General features: G+C 45.0%; 1 protein-coding gene across 1 annotated transcript in view; it reads left to right on the top strand.

Moving 5' to 3' along the window:
• Window positions 1-21,362, top strand: part of cntn1b (contactin 1b) — a 748,714-nt gene that overhangs the window by 588,822 nt on the left and 138,530 nt on the right. The window contains exons 19-20 of the mRNA XM_078220219.1: window positions 11,484-11,554; window positions 15,813-16,047. Coding sequence (XP_078076345.1) covers window positions 11,484-11,554; window positions 15,813-16,047 — 306 coding nt within the window. The remainder of the gene's footprint in view (window positions 1-11,483; window positions 11,555-15,812; window positions 16,048-21,362) is intronic.

Here is a 21,362-nt window from a genome sequence, read left to right as displayed (position 1 = left end):
ACCACAACCATTTTTCTTTTGTGTTCAGAATGATTCCAACTGGTGGAGATTGTCCGCCCTAATACCCATTGTCTCCAGTTGTGCTGGGGCTCCCTGATACCTCGGTCAAATGTTGCCTTGATGTCAAAGGCAGTCACTCTCACCTCACTGCTTGTGTTCAGGTCTTTCGGACTAAGGCTGTAATAAAGTCATGAGCTGAGTTGTGCTGACAGAACCCAAACTGAGCGTCAATGAGCAGGTTATTGTTTGATAGCATCCATCACTTAGCTGATGATTGCTAGCAGACTGATGGGGTGGTATTTAGTCAGGCTGGATTTTTCTGCTTTTTGTGTACATGACATACCTGGGCAGTTTTCCACTTGGTGGGTAGGTGCCAGTGTTGGAGCTGTACTGGAACAGCTTGGCCAGCGGCAAGATCTGGAGCACAAGTCTTCAGTACTATTACTGGAACATTGTCAGGACCCAGAGTTTTTGCAGTATCCAGTGCTTTCAGTTGTTTCTTGATATCACATGGAGTGAATCAAATTGGCTGAAGATTGGTATCTGCAATGCTGGGAACCACAGTAAGAAGTCTCACAACACCAGGTTAAAGTCCATCAGGTTTATTTGGTAGCACAAGCCACAAGCTTTCGGAGCACTGCTGCTTCATCAGGTGAGTAGGAGTTGTGTTCACAAACAGGGCATATAAAGACACAAACTCAATTTACAAGATAATGGTTGGAATGCGAGTCTTTACAGGTAATCAAGTCTTAAAGGTACAGACAATGAGAGTGGAGAGAGGGTTAAGCACAGGTTAAAGAGATGTGTATTGTCTCCAGCCAGGACTGTTAGGGAGGTTTTGCAAGCCCAGGCAAGTCATGGGGGTTACAGACAGTGTGACATGAACCCAAGATCCCGGTTGAGGCTATCCTCATGTGTGCGGAACTTGGCTATCAGTTTCTGCTCAGCGATTCTGCGTTGTCATGTGTCGTGAAGGCCGCCTTGGAGAATGCTTATCTGAAGATCAGAGGCCAAATGCCCGTGACGGCTGAAGTGTTCCCCAACAGGAAGAAAACACTCTTGCCTGGTGATTGTTGAGCGGTGTTCATTCATCCGTTGTTGTAGCGTCTGCATGGTCTCCTCAATGTACTGTGCCTCAGGACATCCTTTCCTGTAGCATATCAGATAGACAACATTGGCCGAGTTGCAAGTGTGCGTACCTGGTGGATGGTGTTCTCACGTGAGATGATGGCACCCATGTCGATGATCCGGCACGTGTTGCAGAGGTTGCTGTGGCAGCGTTGTGTGGTATCATGGTCACTGCTCTTCTGAAGGCTGGGTAGTTTGCTGTGGACAATGGTCTGTTTGAGGTTGTGCGGTTGTTTGAAGGCAAGAAGTGGGGGTGTGGGGTGGCCTTGGCGAGATGTTCGTCTTCATCGATGACATGTTCAAGGCTCCGGAGAAGATGTCGTAGCTTCTCCACTCCGGGGAAGTACTGGACGACGAAGGGTACACTGTCCGCCGTATCCCGTGTTTGTCTTCTGAGGAGGTCAGTGCAGTTTTTCGCTGTGGCCGTCAGAACTGTCGATCGATGAGTCGAGCGCCATATCCTGTTCTTATGAGGGCATCTTTCAGCATCTGGAGGTGTCTGCATCTCCACATCATGCTGGGAACCACCAGAGGAGGTCGAGATGGATCATGGGCTTGGCACTTCCAGCTGAAGATTGTTGCAAATGCTTCAGCCTTGTCTTTTGTACTGATCATTGAGGGTGGGGATATTTCTGGAGCATATTAATTTTTAAATGTTCACCATGATTCATGACTGGATACCAAGACCAACATTTTGATTCCAGATTTATGAACTGAATTTAAATTCCACCTGTTCCTGTGGTGGGATTCGAACTCATGTCCCCAGAGCATTAGCCTGGGCTTCTGGATTACTATTCTAGCGACATTACCACTAATGCCATTGCCTCCTCCAGTTGTGTTTAATTGTATGCAGGTGGTGAACATTAACTGGGGATTCAGTTGAGCTCCTATTACCGACTAAAATTGTGGTTGTGTTCGGAGGGGCATGCTTGTAACTTGTAACTGTGTAACACCAACTGGCTTTCTGGATTACGATATGGTAGCAGAGAATGGTTGGATAAAGGTTGGAAACTAAGAAAAGAAAATTCAGAAAACTATCATCTTAGAAGCCATTGTGAAAAATAGATGAAAGCAAGCGTAAATTGTCATGGTGTGATGATCCTTTGATAGTCTCAGAGTTTAACCCATCTGACCAGTAGAAGAAAAACGTGGACAAGGATAATGACCCTGCCAAAGAGGAAACAAGATATTGCCTTAGCGTTGTCACTTCTTATAGCAACAAAGATCAGATGTTAAGGTTGTAAAGAAGTGGGCAGGATGCCTGTCAGTTGGATAGCGATGAAGATTTGGACCTTTTCTATCAGCATTCAGAGATGAAATTTATAAGAAAGATCATCTGTCAAATGCATCTGCAGCATGGCTAGACTTTGATAGACGGTCATTCGAAGGAAGAATATATCATGAACTTAAATTAATTTTGTAAAAGATCGACAAAACCTGATTTGGGGATCCCTGGGTTAGTTTGAGCATTTAAGTTATTAGAGTGGGATAATGTACTTTATATGCATAGGCTCCTGTGGTCAACTATTGGAAAGGGAGACTCCATACGATCAGATATGTACAGCCTTGAAAAAAACCCTGAGGAAATAGTCATTTTCTACAGACCTTTTGAAAAAATTGGACATTCGGTATTGACACAAAGGATGTGATTACCAGATTTTGAAATAGTCTGATTATGCCAAACAGTTATCAATACATTGAAATGGTAAAAGACATAAAGGAATTTTCAATCACATTCTGTATCCGATCTAGTTATTGCAGCAGAAGACAGAACTGAAGCAACAATCATAGATTAATCATAGAATCCCAACAGTGCCGAAGGAGGCTATTTGGCCCATTGAGCCTGCACCAAGAACAATCCCACCCAGGCCCATCTCCGTAACCCCATGTATTTACCCTGCCAATCCCCCTGACAGTAAGGAACAATTTAACATGGCAATGCACCTAACCAGCACACCTTTGGAATCCCATTAATGAATCCTAGGAATGCTCAAAGAACAACTTCTGCTGTAACTAACATACAAACGTATGAATTAGGAGCAGGAGCAGGGTGCTCAGTCCTTCAAGCTTGCTTTGTCATTCAATAAGATCATGGGTGATTTGATTATAACCTCAACTCCACATTCCTGCCTACCCCCCAACAACCTTTATCCCCTTGCTTATCAAGAATCCCTCTAGCTCTGCCTTAAAAATATTCAGAGATTCTACTTCCATCATCCTTTGAGGAAGAGGGATCCAAAGATTCACAATCCTCATTGACCCCGAAGATCTTGTATGTCTTGTATGTCTTGCCTCTTACTCTTCTAAACTCCAGTGGACACAAACTCAAAGTACTATTATGAGATGAACTGTCCAAAGTGGAGAGGCAGGGTCCTCAAAATGACACAGGACTAGGTTTTTTGAATTCGGAGGAAGAAGATGAAGATAATGAGGAATCTGAACAAATTATGCTGGCTACAAGGAGTTTTAATCCTATGATGAATGTGTTAGTCACAGACTCATTTACAAGTGCAATGCTAGTACTTCCACTTTGACAGTATGTGGAACAGATTGGTTAGTGTTACCTCAATTCATTGAGTAATGAGGATCAATGCAAGGATATGGAATATATACTACTCTCTTTAGGTTTGGTGATGACAACACATTCATTAAATATAGTTGTCATTTCACATGAAATAGCTAAAATATGCTATTTTGTAAGTACCAATGTAGTCTCCAACGAGATACATATGCTGTTAAGAAAAAATGAAAAAGGCACGGACAAAATTTGACATGGAGCAGAATAAAGCAATTATTTCTGCAAAGTCAGTGAATCTGCTGCTTACCCAGTCAGGATGTTATTGTATTCCCTTAACAAAACCTGTTCCTTCCCATCAGAGTATTAGATAAGTGGCTTTAGATGATAAGAATCAAACAGAATTTAAAAACTGTCTTAAAGCTACATTTTTTATCCCATTCAGCAAGTGGTGTTTCAGAAGCCACCCAAAGAGCAGCAGATACAGAAAGGAAACTATGGAAACATGGCAAATGCATCTATGACCTGAATGATGCACCCAGGTTGTGGTATTTTTCAGTGAGATCTGGTTTGCTTGAAGTGGTCTGTGTTCAACTAAAAGCAGATCCCACAATGTTTTATTGGGTATCATAAAGGAAAACTTTCAGGCACCTTCATCATGCATGTTGGTGATTTCTCATGGGGTGGTTCTGTGGAATTTAAGAAGTGTGTTATTGATAAGATTAGAGTAGAATTTGAAAGTTGGCGTCAGGCTTCATGAGGTTTTACATATATTGGTTTATATATTAAACAGAGGAAGTCTGGAATAGTTTTAAATCAACAGTCCTATTTTGAGAGTATTAGTCCCATACCAGTTAATTCTACCAGGCCATCGCAGAAAGATGGTGTTATATCTAAAGTAAAGGAAGAGCAATTACAAAGCTTAACTGGTCAGTCGAGTTTGTTGGACATTCAGACTAGATAGGTTGCCAGGTTTGATGTGTTGGAGTTATGTACTACAATGCAACACCGTTGAGAATATTTAAAACAATTAGAGCTGGAAACATGTGCACTCAAATTCCAATGTTTTCTTTTTTTTTGAGTGGAGGTTGACACTCCAGTGCAATACTGAAGGGATGCTGCACTGTTGGAGGTGCCACCTTTTGGATGAAACATTAAACTGTGGCTTCATCCGCCTGCTCGGGTGGGTGTAAAATGTCCCTTGACAATATTTCAGTAAAAAACAGGGGAGTTATCCTGGGCGTCCTGGTCAATATTTATCCTTCAATCACCATCACAAAAGCAGATTATCTGGTCGATTTCACATTGCCGGGAGTTTGTAGGTGTTTGCTGTATGCAAGTTGTCCATCACGTTTCCTACATTACAGCAGTGACTAGACTTCGAAAAGTACTCAATTCGCTATAAAGTGCTTTGAATTGTCTGGTGCTGTTCAGTTGAAGTCTTCTTTCCCTTCTTCCTTTGGTGAGCCAGAGAATGTGAAGCTAGTCATTTTGAGGGATGCTATACATGTTCATCTACCTGATGGGTATTCTAATGCAGCTTCTTTCCTATTATGTCTCACTGGTGAAAATGGGGAATGGTTTCCTTTCACTTGCAAAGCTAAGAAAATCAAGTTTATTTATTAGTGTCATAAGTGGGCTTACATTAACACTGTAATGAGGTTACTGTGAAAATTCCCTCGTTGCTGCACTCCAGCGCCTGTTTGGGTACACTGAGGGAGAATTTAGCATGGCCAATACACCTAATGAGCACATCTTTCGGACTGTGGGAGGAAACCGGAGCACCCGGAGGAAACCCACACAGACTCGGGGAGAACTTGCAGACTCCGCACAGATGGTGACCTAAGCCAGGAATCAAACCTGGGTCCCTGGCGCTGTGAGGCAGCAGTGCTAATCACTGTGCTGCCCAAAAAGGGTTGTTTGAAGCACTTCAGCTGCCCAACCTGGCTCTCCTGGAGACAATGGAAATGGAATTCTCATTGTCAAATATTTTGGCCGGAAGTTTACCATCCCGCCTGCCATGGGAATCGGAGCGGACGAGGGGCGGACCCTGGAAAGATCCATTGAACCCGGGCAGGATTTTACACTTTTGGGATGAGCGAGGCCATAAAATTCCGCCTGTAAGTCTGTATCTATGTCAGGGGCGTATTGAAGACTGTGTACCTAATAAATATGTAGATAATCATTCCTTGTGAGCTAATCTACATTCTACAAAAGGTGTGAATGAGAAAAGGTTATAAATTGACCTTGCTGTCTTCAAACAAGGAACTCTCTCAACTTAAATGGGTGGAAACAGTTCATCAGTTCTAATTGTTTTATGAAAAGAAATGCTTGTACGAAGACAGTGTTCGGAATCTTACAAGAAGGACATCTCACAATGTATTGCTCCATACAGAATTTGGAGAACTTTGATTTAATTTAGTTGCACGTATCAACTCTAATGTTTATTTAAAGAGAGAGAAGGAAATCTATTGATTGTATATTAAATGTATAATTGAATGCAGGAAATAGGCATTAACCCAGGATTCACTTGAGCCCCCTAGAACAATAAATACAGGCTGAAACTGTGGTTGTTATGTTGGGAGGTGTATGCTTGTAATACGTAACCCTATAAATAAGCATAAAAGTATGTAAAGATTGGCTTCAGCTCTGCCCTTTAGCAAAGGACTTCCTGGATCAGAACACAATCCTCCAGTGGTGTAAAAGTAAGTACTCAGCCAAGTACCATGAACAAAGTATTTCACACATTCAGGCAAGAAAGCAGCTGTGAGGTGTCAGTACTTATTGGCATGTTGTCCTGTTATATATTCAGCATCCTCATTTGACACCATGTTCTCATCTTACTTTCACTGGTGGGTTCTAGAAGCTTAGCAAACCCATGGACCCAAGTTCAATCGTAAACATCATGTAAATTTCCCCCACACATTAAAACTGACGACCCACTTCTCTACGTGCACACAACACATGCAGAGGTCGGAGGCTTGAAGGCACCTTCCTGACATGTTCGTATTTCTCTAGAATTTAAACACCAGCCACCTTAGTCCCCCCACCCCCACCCCCAAAACCTCCCCCTACATCCCTCCCACCACTGCACCATCACCCTCCATTGTCTCCACACCCCCACTTTCCCTACTGCCACGCATCACTGTACCACACCCGAACCCATGCACTCACCCCCATTGTAATTCCCAGCACTCCAAAAGCCAATTTATCCTAAACCTTTATAAAACACTGGTTTGGTCCCAGTTAGAGAATTGTGACCAATTCTGAACACAACCCTGAAACATGAAGCCTTTAGAGAAGTCACAAAATAAATTTACTGGAATAGTCCCAAGAGAAGGGTTTCACTTACGTGGATGGACTGGTGAAGCTGGTGTTGTTCTTCCCTGGGCAGAGTAAGAGAAAATCTGAAAGAGATGTTTAAAATCAGGATAGGGTTATCCTTGCTGATGGCTGAAGAACCAATCAGCAAAGGGTGCAGGTTTAAAGTGATTGACAAAAACACCAGAGGAGGCAATGAGAAACATAACAAATGGATTGGTTCTGGAATGCTCTGCCTGATAGACTTCTGGGAATAGGGATGATGGTAGCCTTCAAAACAGATTTGGATAAATATTTGATGGAGAAAAAAATTGCAGAGTGGATGAATGGGGTAAACTGGATTTCTTCTTGAGAGAGCGGGCTTCAGTGGTCTGAATGGCTTCGTTCTGTCGTGTGAAATGAATGAATGTCCCAAAGGACCATAGGCTGCTCTCCCCTTTGAGGGGAAGGACTGACGATTGGTGATTTAACCTGAGGATCACCACACCTCAGGTGAGGGGCAATGTTGAGAAGATGAGGCCTTCGTGAATAACCTCAGCCGGTGTGGGAATTGAACCTGTGCAGTTGGTGTTGCTCAGCATTGCGAACCAACCGTTCAGCCACCTGTGGCGTATAACTGTATGATTCAATTCCTCTCTCACAATCGAGGTCGTCTTGACAAAGATATACGTGGAATTCTACCGCCCTGCCCACCACGGAATCGGACATTGGGCGGAAATTTCCAGTCTCGCTCGAATGAGCCCATAAAATCCAGTGCCCATAGGGCTTAAGGAAATTGAGCAGCATCTGTTTTAGTGGATGTTTATTTTCCATTAAAAGGAAGTCTATTCCATGATCACCTTGCATGCACCAATCACAAATCCATTTTATTTCCTTCACCTCTTCATACACAATCCTAAGAATGAAGTCTGTAAAATACTGTGTTGAGGTTATTAGTGTTTAACAAGTCGCTGATCAGAATTGTGGGCAAGATTTTCAACCTGCGCTCACCCCCAAGATCGGAAAATCCCACCTGAGGTCAATGGACCTTTGCATGGTCTGTGTCCCGCTCGCTACAATTCCCTTGGTGGGTGGGACGGGAAAATTCTGTCCTGTGTGTGTTGGTGTGAAAAATCTAGCCTGGTGCCAATCTTCAATTTACCGCAGAACTATTCTGAGTTATACATTTAAGTGAACGGTGGAGCTGAATTGTGGCTGCATTGCCTTTGCAGTTGGGAAATTTTTTTTGCTTCATAAATCTGTGGTGACTGATGTCAGAATACTTGCTGTGGAGATGCCGGCGTTGGACTGGGGTAAACACAGTAAGAAGTTTAACAACACCAGGTTAAAGTCCAACAGGTTTATTTGGTAGCAAACTTGTGTGGCTTTTGCTACCAAATAAACCTGTTGGACTTTAACCTGGTGTTGTTAAACTTCTTACTGAGAATACTTGCTCCCAGTAAAGACTTGTGTTTGTAAAATATTTGAGATGCACTCACTTGTTGATTTGATGTCAGTGGAAATGGAGTCGTATTTTCTGCTTTTCTACTGCTTTGCGAAGCGTTAAAAACAAGGGGTTCTCGTTGCTTGACTGATTTGGGCTGAACATCAGTCTCGGACTCCAAGCACTCCTCCTCACATATTTATTGCTGTATCTCTTTGAAAAGCGAATCCTCCTGAATCATGCTGACTGTTACTTGGACTCCTTGAAGCCGAGGTTCAGCTGAGGAGGAGTATTTTTATTTCAATTTGCACCCATCCATGGTGAGGGCAAGAGGTTGAGAAACAATGTTCAACATTTTGTTTCAACACATTTATTTTTAATTCAAAAGAATTGTAAATATGGTTTCCTCCCTCCAATGCCTTGCAAATTAAATCACTTCATTGCTAGGTTGTGTCTCCTTTGTCAAGATTAGGAGAAACTGGAAGAATTGGAAGAAACTGCAGCCTATTTTAATTCCTTCATTCAGAAAGACTCAATAAATTATGCCATCCAGTCATTGCTCCTAAATATTTGTAAAGGGAGTTCATTATTTACATCTTCACTATTCTGCCTATCAATCTCTTCCATGTATTCATAAGTTTTCATATAAAAAACTTCCTGGCATTAGGTCTTTATTTGGCTATTATAACATTCAGCCTTTGGCCTACATAGTGGGGGTAAATATTTGTCTTCACCCCACAGCCTGTGATCTGGGAGAGCGGGCTGCATGCACATTTTGGTAGAATGAAAATCTAGCGGGCCTATAACAGAGTGGGTGATCCATTCCGCCAGATCACTGCTCAAGCCGTGAAAGTGTCTCCATTGCCGCAGTGACATTAGACAGTCTGCAAATCCAGAACCAACTGACCCAGCCCACCATCTGACCCAATTGACCATCTGCCCCAGCCAACCTCACTGTCGGCTAAGCAGTTAGTGTAAACCGAACCTGCTTTGGGTTTCAGTTTGTTCATGGTATGATTGGCAGCGTTCACTCTCATTTAGCTTTCTTATCTCCATGTTCATTTCACCTCCAGAAGCTGCATCTTGATTCTTGTTGGAAGCAAAATTATATGTTTTGTTTGAAAATTTCTGTACCACCGAACTACATTTTCAATGATTGGCATAGGCCTTCTATTTAAGAATTGTATTTTTCTACAAGTTTGTGCAATTTGCAGTCTTATGCAAAGACCTTATATGTTTAAGTAACGAGGATGATGTATTGCTTAAATAAAAACAGAAGATGCTGGATATACTCAGCAGGTCCGCAGCATCTGTGGAGACAAACAGAGTTAACGTTTCAAGTCTTATTGATCCTTCTACAGTTTTATAGGAAGGTCATTTAGACTTGAAACGTTAATTGGGTTTCTTTCTCTTTGTCTTTTTTTATTTCAGATTTCCAGCATCCACAATATTTTGCTTTTTTAATGATGCATTGTTTGCCTGATTGGTAGATATCCCCATACATTCTTCAAGATTTAGCAAACTTTTAGATGACTGTTTTGTTTGTGCTGGAATAGTTGCACTGTACCTCATTGGTGTTAGGCTGTTTTAATGATATAGACACCAATTGTTCATAAGGGATTGCATAAACACCTAGTTGGTTCATTTATTAAGACTAGACACATGAAAACATTTATACAAAGGTCAAAAGCTTAAAGACATCAGCAGGAGAGCTGTGCGTGCATGTGTGTGTGTTCAAAACCAAAAGTGAAACTAATGACTGGATCGCATGGCACACTTCCCTTCCAGTGATGTCCCTTCAGCCTTTACCACATATGGGACCGCTGCTTTGTTGGGAGGCTGGGGACATTTCTACCTTTCATAATAGCAAAACGTAAACTCAGACCAGAAAAGTTGAAGACATTCGAGAGGGTGGATTGAAAAAAAGCCCATAAAGAGTATTCCTTTAGGAGACATTACAGGAACTTGCAACCTGAGTCTTCATTGAAGGAGGTTGAGAATGACAGTGGGAATGTGGGAAGTGGCTCCACAAGTGACTTTAGAATAGCATTTCTGAGCATTTATCGAGTTTGAATCTAATTTTGAAACTTATTGATAATGATCAGGTTTCACAGGAAGACTTTAGGAGGTCTGTGGCACAGTGGGTAGCGCTCCTATCTCTGGACCAGAAGCTCCAGGTTCGAGTCCAACTTGATGACCATGGAAGGAGAGTTCATAATCCACTTCAATGGGTTGATGAACAGCTCAGGAATTATTACCAAAGGGAAAAAACAGTGTGGGTGTGATGGTACTCATCAAACAAAAACTGGAAGGTCTAACAATTAACTTTATCAACTAGGATTGAAGCCATATTGTCTGTTTGTATTTTTAAAATAACTTTCTTGATTCATAAACCAGTTGTTTGGAGTGATTTATGTGCTGGATAAGACCAGTGTTGCTCTAGATTTTTGAGGCAGTGAGACTAAAGGAATCACTGATAGTTACCTTAGACAATGGAAGAAGGATTGGAGAACACAAGTAGGAAATACACAAGTCTCGAGCAAGACTGGTGATTTGAAAACAACATTTCAGTCTGAATTTGTGCAACGGATTCTCAAGGAAGGAAGTTGCCTGTGAGTCAGCTGGCACCTTTCACAGGAAACTGGATCAATACATGGTTCAGGAGGTTATAATGGAGATGGAGAGCTTGAACACTCGATTTATTTTAAAGAGAGTTAGGGAATTACATTGGTGATCCTCAATAGATAGGAGAGGCTTGTTCCTCTTAACATTTTATTGGTTTCAGTCTGTAGATGAGAGTGTTTTGGCCTGTACTGTATGAAGTGGGGAGTCATTAGGAAGAAATATGTCCAATAGTAGCAAAGAATTTGCTGACAACTTTGCTTCAGTGGCGCTGTTCGAAAGCTGGCAGCAGTCCCAGAGCAACAGTTATGTGTTAGTTTTGGCAGTGAACTGGCCTCTGGCAGCTATTGCAGGTCACTGTTATTGTAATTATATCAGCCTTGTGTGTTGTTTGCCTTTGTAAAGCTTCTTTACAAAGCTTTCTCCTCTGTCACCAACGCAAGCCACTAAAGTGCACCTATCTTCTTCCCACAGCTCCAACAGTGGCTCCATCCGACGTCGGGGGAGGTGGTGGAAGTCACCGGGAACTGACAGTAACCTGGACGGTAGGTTCTGGTAAATGAAGCAGACTGTCATGGAGAGATTTCCTCTTTTTCTAATAGTTTTCTGCACATTGGGTCTTCTGAAGCCTTGCTGCCAAGTACAAGTCAGGAAAGACTAAAGAGATTAGCAGGCTTTGACTCAGATAGAGTGATAATGGGGACAGTGGGCCTGCTCTTTCGGAGAGTCAGTGCAGATGTGATGGGCCGATTGGCCTCCTTCTGCACTGTAGGGATTCCACGGTTCTATGATAGTAAAGTTCCAGCACAGAAGGAGACCATTTGGCCCATTGTGCCTGTAGCATCCAAAGAGCAATTATCCAAGCCTAATCCAGTTTCTCAGCTCTTGGCCCATTGCTCTGTAGGTTACAACACTTCAAGAACCCTCCCCACCTCCTCCACCCCCGGGTACAGACATCTTTACTCAGGGAAATATTCAATCTACCACTGGCATATCTGTGGTGTGAGAGACGAATTAAAAATGCATTTCTTTTTGCTGGCCGCAGAATTTTACCACGCATGGTACTGCTTCTCAATGTGTTGCAGGATCTTGTTTCTCACTATAATTTGCATTCAAATGAATTGCATTTCCGAAGACACTCCAGTTATTGTGAAACCAGAATAATCTTCAAGGACTTTAGCCCTGAATGAAGCTCTGTGAAGATTAGTGCACAAATGATCATAATAATTTCCCTAATCTATGACTTCAACAGAGGTGCTAACCTAAAATTAGGAGATCCTTATTGAAGTGTCGCATTTATTTCTTGAAACCAAAAGAGAAAATGCTGGAAAATCTCAGCAGGTCTGGCAGCATCCGTAAGGAGAGAAAAGAGCTGATGGTTCAAATCCAGACGACCCTCTGTCAAAGCTAAAAGGCATAGAGAATGGGAGATATTTATACTGCAGGGGGAGGGAATGAAAGATGAGTCATAGCCACAGAAACCAGGGGGACAAACTGCTAATGGTTGTTCGCAGAGAGAATAAAGTGTGTGAATGGCCAAACGGCAGAGAAGCTAAAATGAAGACTTTGGGGGGGGGGGGGTTGGGGGGAGGAGAGGGGGTGGGGGGGGGAGCGGAGAGGGGTGGGGGGTGGGGTGGGAGGGGGGGGGGGAGTGCGAATGGATGGGACAGAGGTAGAATTTAGAAAAGGGGGAGAATAGGTAAGGGAAAGGGGATAAAGTAAAACTCCCCTTTTATAAATTTCACCTCTGTCCCACTTCCTCTGCCTTTTAGCTTTGACAAAGGGTCGTCTGGACTCGAAACGTCAGCTCTTTTCTCTCCTTACAGATGCTGCTGACCTGCTGAGATTTTCCAGCATTTGGTTTCAGATTCCAGCATCCACAGTAATTTTCTTTTATCCCATTTATTTCTTGATAACTTGCCATCAATGCACATGTTGAATCCTATAATTTATCCAGCCCGCCAATACATTTTTTTAAAACCATAAATACAATTCACTCGTTAACGTGTTTGAAAAGGGCGACCGCCTCTGTGAAAGTAGCAAAGTAAGGAATCAGTAGAAATGTTCGACACTTGTGTCAGCTGTAGCTCAGAGCAGCACTTCAGCCTCTGAGTAAGGGGAGGGAATGGGTTCAAGGCCCACTGCAGAGACCATGCTGACTCTAATGCAGTATTGAGTACATGCATTGATGAAGATAACACAAAGGAAATTAATTCCGCACCATCTGAAACATGACTTACTTGGAAAGGGGAGGCAATCGCCTAAAGGTATTATTGCTAGACCATTAATCCAGAAACTCAGCAAATGTTCTGGGGACCCGGGTTCGAATCCCGCCATGGCAGATGGTGGAACTTGAATTCAATAAAAAATATCTGGAATTACTAATCTACCCGATGACCATGAAACTGTTGTCGATTGTCAGGAAAAGCCCATCTGGCTCACTAATGTCCTTTAGGGAAGGAAATCTGTCATCCCTGTTTGGTCTGGCCAACTTGTGACTCCAGAGCCACAGCATTGTGATTGACTCTCAGCTGCCCTCTAAACAAGGGCAACTAGGGATGGACAATAAATGCTGACCAGCCAGTGATGTCCATGTCCCTTGAATGAATTTTTAAAAAAGCAATTGCAAGCTAATACTTGGAGCTCTGCCCTCTCAAAACCGTAGTATCTTTTGTTGTGTTGTTGGCAGTGAGGTGAAGGATATATTATCTAAAAGAAAGTGTTTCTATTTATACAACCTTTTTTCACAACCTTGGGACATTCCAAGGCAATTTGCAGCCAATTTGAAGTGTAGTCATTGTTACACTATAGGAAACACAGCAGCCAATATGTGCACAGCAAACACTCAAAAACAGCAGTGAGATAATGACTAAATCATCTGTTTTAGTCATGTTCGTCGAGGGAGAAATATTAACCAGAACACCTGAGAGAGAATCATAGAATCCCTACAGCGCAGAAGGAGGCCATTTGGCTCATCGTGCCTGCACCGGCAACAATCCCACCAAGGCCTTATCCCCGTAGCCTCATGTATTTACCCAGCTAATTCCCCTGACACTAAGGGGCAACTTAGCATGGCCAGTCAACCTAACATGCACATCTTTGGAATGTGGGAGGAAACCAGAGCACTTGGAGGAAATCCACGCAGACACTGGGAGAATGTGCAGACTCCACACAGTCTCCCAAGGCCAGAATTGAACCCGTCTCTGGCACTGTGAGGCAGCAGTGCTAACCACTGCGCCACCATGCCGTCCAGCTTTCCTACTCTTTGCAAATAGTACTGGAGGATCTTATACATTTACCTCCGAGGCCACCTTTATGCATCTCATAAATAAGGTGGCACCACCGACAGTTTTTTTAAAAAGTCTATCTGTGCAGCCGCACATTTTTACCTTTGGGGAGTGGTGGGGGGAGGTGGTGGAAGGATTCGCAAGCTGATTATCAACCCATTGAACCATGTTGAATGTTCCTTCCATGGGCAACAAGTTCTTGTTGAGCTTTCTGGTCCAGTAATAGGGATGCTCCCACTGCGCAATAAGACCTCCTTTTTTAACCACCGACAGTGCAGTACACCCTTGGAACTGAAGTGAAGTGATGACTTGAACACACAACTTGCTGACTCAGAGGTGAGAGTGCTGCCACTGAACCACAGCTGAGATTGTGTCCATTGTTAGAATTTTACTCAAAGACCATCTATCACATCACAACGGAACAGATGCAGCAAGCCAGGAAATGTTTTGCTCACCCGCAGATAGACATGTTAATCTCAAACCAGTCAAACCTCATTGAGATTTGACCGTTGCTGCAGGTAAGCCTTTGAGAACCTTGACTTTGATGCAAGTGTTAAAAGCAAATCAGCGCTGTGTAGATCATTACTGAGATGGTAGTTGTAGGCAGGGCTGTGATTGCTCTCGATGACAGTTGTGGGCATGATGCCTGTCATATTAGTCATCATCTGAGGCTGGCTTTAATGTGATCCGACCTGATCTCCTTTGGCTCAAGGACATTTTCACAGCTTAAATTTTGTTCCCGTTTGTTTTAGAGCAGATTCAGCAGCTGTTTACAATTTATTGGGCTGCGTGGTGCGTTTGCATGTGCCGTGGCTTAACAAAGAAAATCAACAAAAATGATTAAATAATGTTAATGAATGTAGTAGATGCACACTTCTCCTTTATAATCAGTTTAGAATGGGCACTGCTGCAATGCCTTAACTCAGAATAAGTTTCCTCAGTAGCAGTGCAATTCAGGTGAACTACAGGAACAGAAGTAGGCCATTCAGTCCCTTGAGTCTGTTCTGCCAGTCAATTAGATCATCTTAACTACATTTACCCACATTTGATTCATATCCCTTATGTGATAAAATTCTACCATTATTGATTCTGACATTTTCAATTAGCCTAGTCCATAATGTTTTGCTGTAGTGAACTTCAGATTTCCACAGCTCTTTGTGTAAAGAAATGCTTTCTGCCTCGCCCTAAATATCCTCGCTCTAACTTTAAGGTCACAACTTGACTGTGAGAAGATATGGTGCCGTATTCTCCAATCTCTTTTGCCCCGACACCACTGCCAGCGAGAATGGAGAAGTTGGCGCTCAGCCAAAATTCCATACACCGCAGCAGAACCAGAGAATCCCAGCCGCGGGCCTGGTCAGAGATTTCCAGTGATTGTTTCTCTCTCCCTACCCATGAAATCCTTTGATTACCTTAAACACCTCAATTCGCTCACCCCTTATCCTTTGATCCTCAAAGCTAACCCTCTTTCCCTCTCTCTTTCTTTCTCTCACACTCTCCCTCTTTGCCCTTGTAGCCCCTGCCAAGGGAGTACCATTATGGAAGTAGCTTTGGTTACATCGTTGCCTTCAAGCCAAGTACAGACAAAGAATGGAGGAAAGTGACGGTGCCCAACCCTGAAGGCAGCAGATACGTTCACAAGGATGACTCGCTATCTCCACACACCCCATTCGAAGTCAAGGTCAAAGCATTTAACAGCAAAGGAAATGGACCGTTTAGCCTGTCTGCGTTCATTTATTCCGCAGAGGATGGTAAGTGCCATTGGCTTCTAACATACCAATGCTGTTCATCTTTGTTTACCAATATCATTGGTTCATTGTGACTGGATAAGTCACGTCCCCTGGTTATTGTGTGGAATTTCAGGATTTTTACCAATATTTTGGGAATCAGATACCTGGCCACTTCTCCATTAATATACCAGGACTTTCTGCTGTCTATTATTGGGCACTAGTTTATGGTGATTCAGTCAGTGTCACACTTTCTGTTCTCATTGAAGGGAAGTCTGGGATTACCCCTGGTGTTTTGACAGCACACTCCGTGCTTTGCTCTATCTTTCCATGAAACCCACACATCAGCTGGCCTTTGGTAATCAGCTTGGGAATTACTTGATGCACTTTAACCATTCAAGAACAAATCATGTTACCTGAGAAACAATCAGAAACAAATTCTGTTGCTCTTTGCAAAACATGATGCACAGTTTGATGCATGCCTGATACCATAGAACCATAGAATCCTTAGAGTGCAGAAGGAGGCCATTCGGTTCATCAAGTCTGCACCCCCGCCCCCCCCCCCCCCAACCACCACCACCACACTATCCCCCCAACGCTGTGCAATTAGCATGGCCAATCCACCTATCCTGCACATCTTTGGACTGTGGGAGGAAACTGGAACACCCAGAGGAAACCCACGCAGACACCGGGAGAACGTGCAAACTCCACACAGACAGTGACCCATGGCCACAGTCGAACTGAGGTCCTTGGCACTGTGAGGCAGCAGTGCTAACCACTGTGTCACTGTGCCGCCTGATGATATACTGAAGGGAATGGATGAGTGAAAGGTTCTTTTACTGCTGAAGCTTGACTCTGACTACAGTCTAGATTGCTGGAATGAAAGCTTCTTCCATCTCTCTCTCTCTCTCTCTCTCACTTGTGCCATCATTTTCTCTCTGGATGTAGCTAGCTTAGGCATTCTGATCCAAACCAGTGAGGCCTCAACAAAAATGGCAGTTTCAATAAGAGATGACACTAAGGATAGCTGATGCAGAGTTTGGAAATTCCCTCTGACACGCTAACAGTGCTGTTCCACACGTGTGGTTTAAGTGATTTGTAGTGAAGGAACAGAGAGCGATTGCCTATTATTTTGGCCACGCTGACTTTGACCCAGCTGTGCTCACCACCAACACTAGATACTTCATGCAGAGATTAAATTCTCAGTAGGGCGGTCGTTCAGCTGTTTGTGTACCAGACCATCTGGATTTAAGCAAACCTGGCCTCGTTCCAGTACTGGACGCTCTGAGGTCCAGTGTTTTGCTGTTTGATGTTCTGTTTCAATCAGCCCCATTTGACTCTCATTATCCTGAATAATACCCACATCAAGGACCATCCCACATCACAACACTGACCCACACCTCAATACCAAAACATCAAACACAAACATCTCTCTAAATATTTAAAAATAATAATTTGAAATGTGGGAGTCAGAACATAAACAGAATGGGTACCAGGAATGGAGAAGAAGATGTTCTGTTCATTATACTGGTGGCCCAGCCTGCAGTGAAGCAACTCTGACTGTGGGGGTGGGAGTCTGGGGAGCAGAGGCTGGAACTCCGGGGAGGTGCTCAGTTGGCCACCTGGCGAGATCTTCACCGGCGACTGGGGATCCTCTGAAGATGAAGGAGTAACAAAGAGAGGGGATTGACTACAGTGGGAGGATGGGGGAGGGCCGGCGGTGGGAGGGTGGACGAGAGACGGCAGTGGGAGGATGGGGGAGGGCCGGCGGTGGGAGGGTGGAGGAGAGACTGCAGTGGGAGGGTGGACGAGAGACGGCAGTGGGAGGATGGGGGAGGGCCGGCGGTGGGAGGGTGAGGGAGGGACTGCGGTGGGAGGGTGGGGGAGGGACTGCGGTGGGAGGGTGGGGGAGGGACTGCGGTGGGAGGGTGAGAGAGAGAGGGTGGTGGAGGAGACTTCGGCAGCAGGTCGGGGGGGGCGGGCAGTGGAGACGGTGGCGGCAGAGCAGAAGGGGAGGCGGGAGGGCGGGGTAGAGGCGGCGACGGGAGGGCAGAGGGGAGGCAGCGGTGGGAGGGAGACGGTGATGGGGGAGGAGGTGGCGGCGAGAGAGCAGGGGGGAGGCAGCGGTGGGAGGGAGACGGTGATGGGGGGGGAGGTGGCGGCGAGAGGGCGGGAGGGAGAAGGCGGTGGGGGGGGGAGTAGCAGCAAGAGGGTGGGGGGGAGAGACCGGCGGACAGGCGGGGGAGACAGTGGCGGGAGAGCGGGGGGAAGATGGCGGCGGGAGGACAGGGGGGAGACGGCGGCAGGAAGGCGAGGGGAGGCAACGGCGGGAGGGCGGGGGGGAGATGGCGGGGGGAAGACAGCGGCTGGAAGGCGGGGAGGAGGCGGAGGCAGAGGGGGACAGCGGCAGGGAGTTGGGGGGGAGGCGGCGGCAGGAGGACGGGGGGGAAATGGCGGCGGGCAGGTGGGGGGAGCAGGTTCAGAGGGAAAGGGTTGAGGTTGGTCTCTGCTGGTGATGCTTTCAGCACAGGTCAATAAGAAACTGAGGCTGGTTGTATCACCATGGGTCCCAATGAGGCAAACTCACATCATTTATTTGTCCATTTTCCTCACTTAATGAACACAACAACACTCACTCTGTATAAACATCTTTAATGCGTGTATTTTTCCGGAGGTTTGATATTTCAACAAACTCTGAAGTTTGAAATGTTGCGTAATGTCTTCAGACTGTTTGTTCTTCCTTTCTTTGCCAGATTGTAAAAGTTTTATTAACACATATGTATGGATGATGTCTATCTACTGATCACAAACAGGTGCTAATCTGTCCAAGTAGCCCAGCAAAATTCAACTACTGCACAACTGGAACAGAGATTTGTGTGTGTGCTCATACATGGCAGACCAGGGTCTGTATCCGGTATCTCTGGCCTCCCTCAGTGGCCACTCTATTCTAAGTATGAATATCAACAATATTGTCCAATGCTAGTGCAGGGGAAAACAGCATCTTGATTGCTTCGTGCTTTTTACAGGATTACATTTTTTTCACCTCAGTTATCTTCTCCTGGTTAACTCTCAGACAAGGAACTAAGGGAGGCATCACACACTCTCCTGCCCCGGCACAGGTTGGCAAACCAGCCAGGCACTGTCCCAAACCAGCGTGTGCACAATTTCCCATCTTCCTTGAGAACATCAGGGTGATCTGCCAGCTCGCTGCACTGCTCGAGCAACGCAGCGGGCCAGGAGACATCAAATAGTGGGACTTGCGACTGGCGTCTAGCCGATCACGGGTCTCCCCAGCAATGTTTTTCAATGTAATCAGAGCCACACTGAAAATTGACGCAAGGCTGATTACCATATTGAAATCTGAATTTCAATATGATTAGCAAGCCTGGTAGGGTATTCTCCGGGCTTGCTAGTATCTCCCCTCCCACCCCCACTGGGAGAGATTCCCACCAGCGGGGATTAAAACTGGTCCCCATCAATGGGACAGAGGCCATTGAGGCCCCACCAGGAGGTCAGGGGCAGGGGGGGTTGTCCTTTGGTTAGTACCAGCCTGGCACTGCCCACCTGGCACTCTGGTACTCTGGCACTGCCCACCAGGCAGTGCCTGGGGCGGGACCAGAGGGGTGGGGCCAATTGGGGCGGGGCCAATCGATGGTGGGGGTGACCCACTGCGCAGTCTGCAATGGGATTGGTGGGAGAGGGAGGGAGGAGGCGATCAGGGCTGCAGGTAGAGGGGTGGCAGTCGGGGCTGGCTGGGACAGAGGGATGGGGGGTGTGGGGTCAGGTAGAGTGCCCCTTCGTCAGGTGAAGTGGGAGTTCTGCTCACAAACAGGGCATACAGAGACACAAACTCAATTTACAGAATAATCTCCCATTTTCCCGCCTGTTGGGCATTAATAATTTGGGAGAATCGCCCCCCAGATCCCTGAATTGTCCCTGCGATGCCAAGCAAGCATTTTGTATCTCTCACAGCGAGTGAGGCCTGTTACTGATATGCTGCAGCTGGGTTTCCTGCACGTGGGCATTTTTAGAGTGTTGGCAAAAAAGTTATCCCCCAGTTTGCCACTTTGAGTTTGATGATATAAAGGCAAATTGAGAATGGGTCACAGTGTCGCTCACATCAAGCATGGACATTCTTCCCCCACTGTACTTTGTTTAAGAAAACAAATGTGAAATCAGAAGGAAACACAAATTGGGAAAGAGAGAGAGAGTGAGAAACACAAACTGGGAGAGAGAGAGAAACACAGACTGGGAGAGAGAGAGAGAAACACAGACTGGGGGAGAGAGAGAAATGATGTGGAGATGCCGGCGTTGGACTGGGGTAAACACAGTAAGAAGTCGAACAACACCAGGTTAAAGTCCAACAGGTTTATTTGGTAGCAAAATCCACTAGCTTTCGGAGCGCTGCCCCTTCGTCAGGTGAAGTGGGAGTTCTGCTCACAAACAGGGCATACAGAGACACAAACTCAATTTACAGAATAATGATTGGAATGCAAGTCTTTACAGCTAATCAAGTCTTAAAGGTACAAACAATGTGAGTGGAGAGAGCATTAAGCGCAGGTTAAAGAGATGTGTATTGTCTCCAGACAGGATTTGCAAAATCTCACTAGCTGTCCTGTCTGGAGACAATACACATCTCTTTAACCTATGCTTAATGCTCTCTCCACTCACATTGTCTGTACCTTTAAGACTTGATTAGCTGTAAAGAATCGCATTCCAATCATTATTCTGTAAATTGAGTTTGTGTCTCTGTATGCCCTGTTTGTGAACAGATCTCCCACTCCACCAGACGAAGGAGCAGCACTCCGAAAGCTAGTGGCGTTTGCTACCAAATAAACCTGTTGGACTTTAACCTGGTGTTGTTAGACTTCTTACAGAGAGAGAAAACACAGACTAGGACAGAGAAAAAAACACAGATTGGGAGAGAGAGAGAAACACAGACTGGGAGAGAGAAACACAAGTTGAGAGAGAGAAACACAGACTGGGAGAAAGAAAGAAACACAGACTGGGAGAGAGAGAGAAACACAGACTGGGAGAGAGAGAGAAAAACACAGACTGGGAGTGAGAAACACAAACTGGGAGAGAGAGAGAAACACAGACTGGGAGAGAGAGAGAAACATAGACTGGGAGAGAGAGAGAAACACAGACTGGCAGAGAGGGAGAGAGAAACACAAACTGGGAGAGAGAGCGAGAAACATAGACTGGGGGAGAGAGAAACACAGACTGGGAGAGAGAGAGGGAAACACAGACTGAGAGAGAGAGAAACACAGACTGGGGGAGAGAGAGAAAAACACAGACTGGCAGAGAGGGAGAGAGAAACACAAACTGGGAGAGAGAGC

Source organism: Mustelus asterias, chromosome 9 (assembly GCF_964213995.1).
Source record: "Mustelus asterias chromosome 9, sMusAst1.hap1.1, whole genome shotgun sequence".
In the NCBI taxonomy this organism is placed as follows: domain Eukaryota; kingdom Metazoa; phylum Chordata; class Chondrichthyes; order Carcharhiniformes; family Triakidae; genus Mustelus; species Mustelus asterias.
This window is presented reverse-complemented; position numbering and strand designations above follow the sequence as displayed.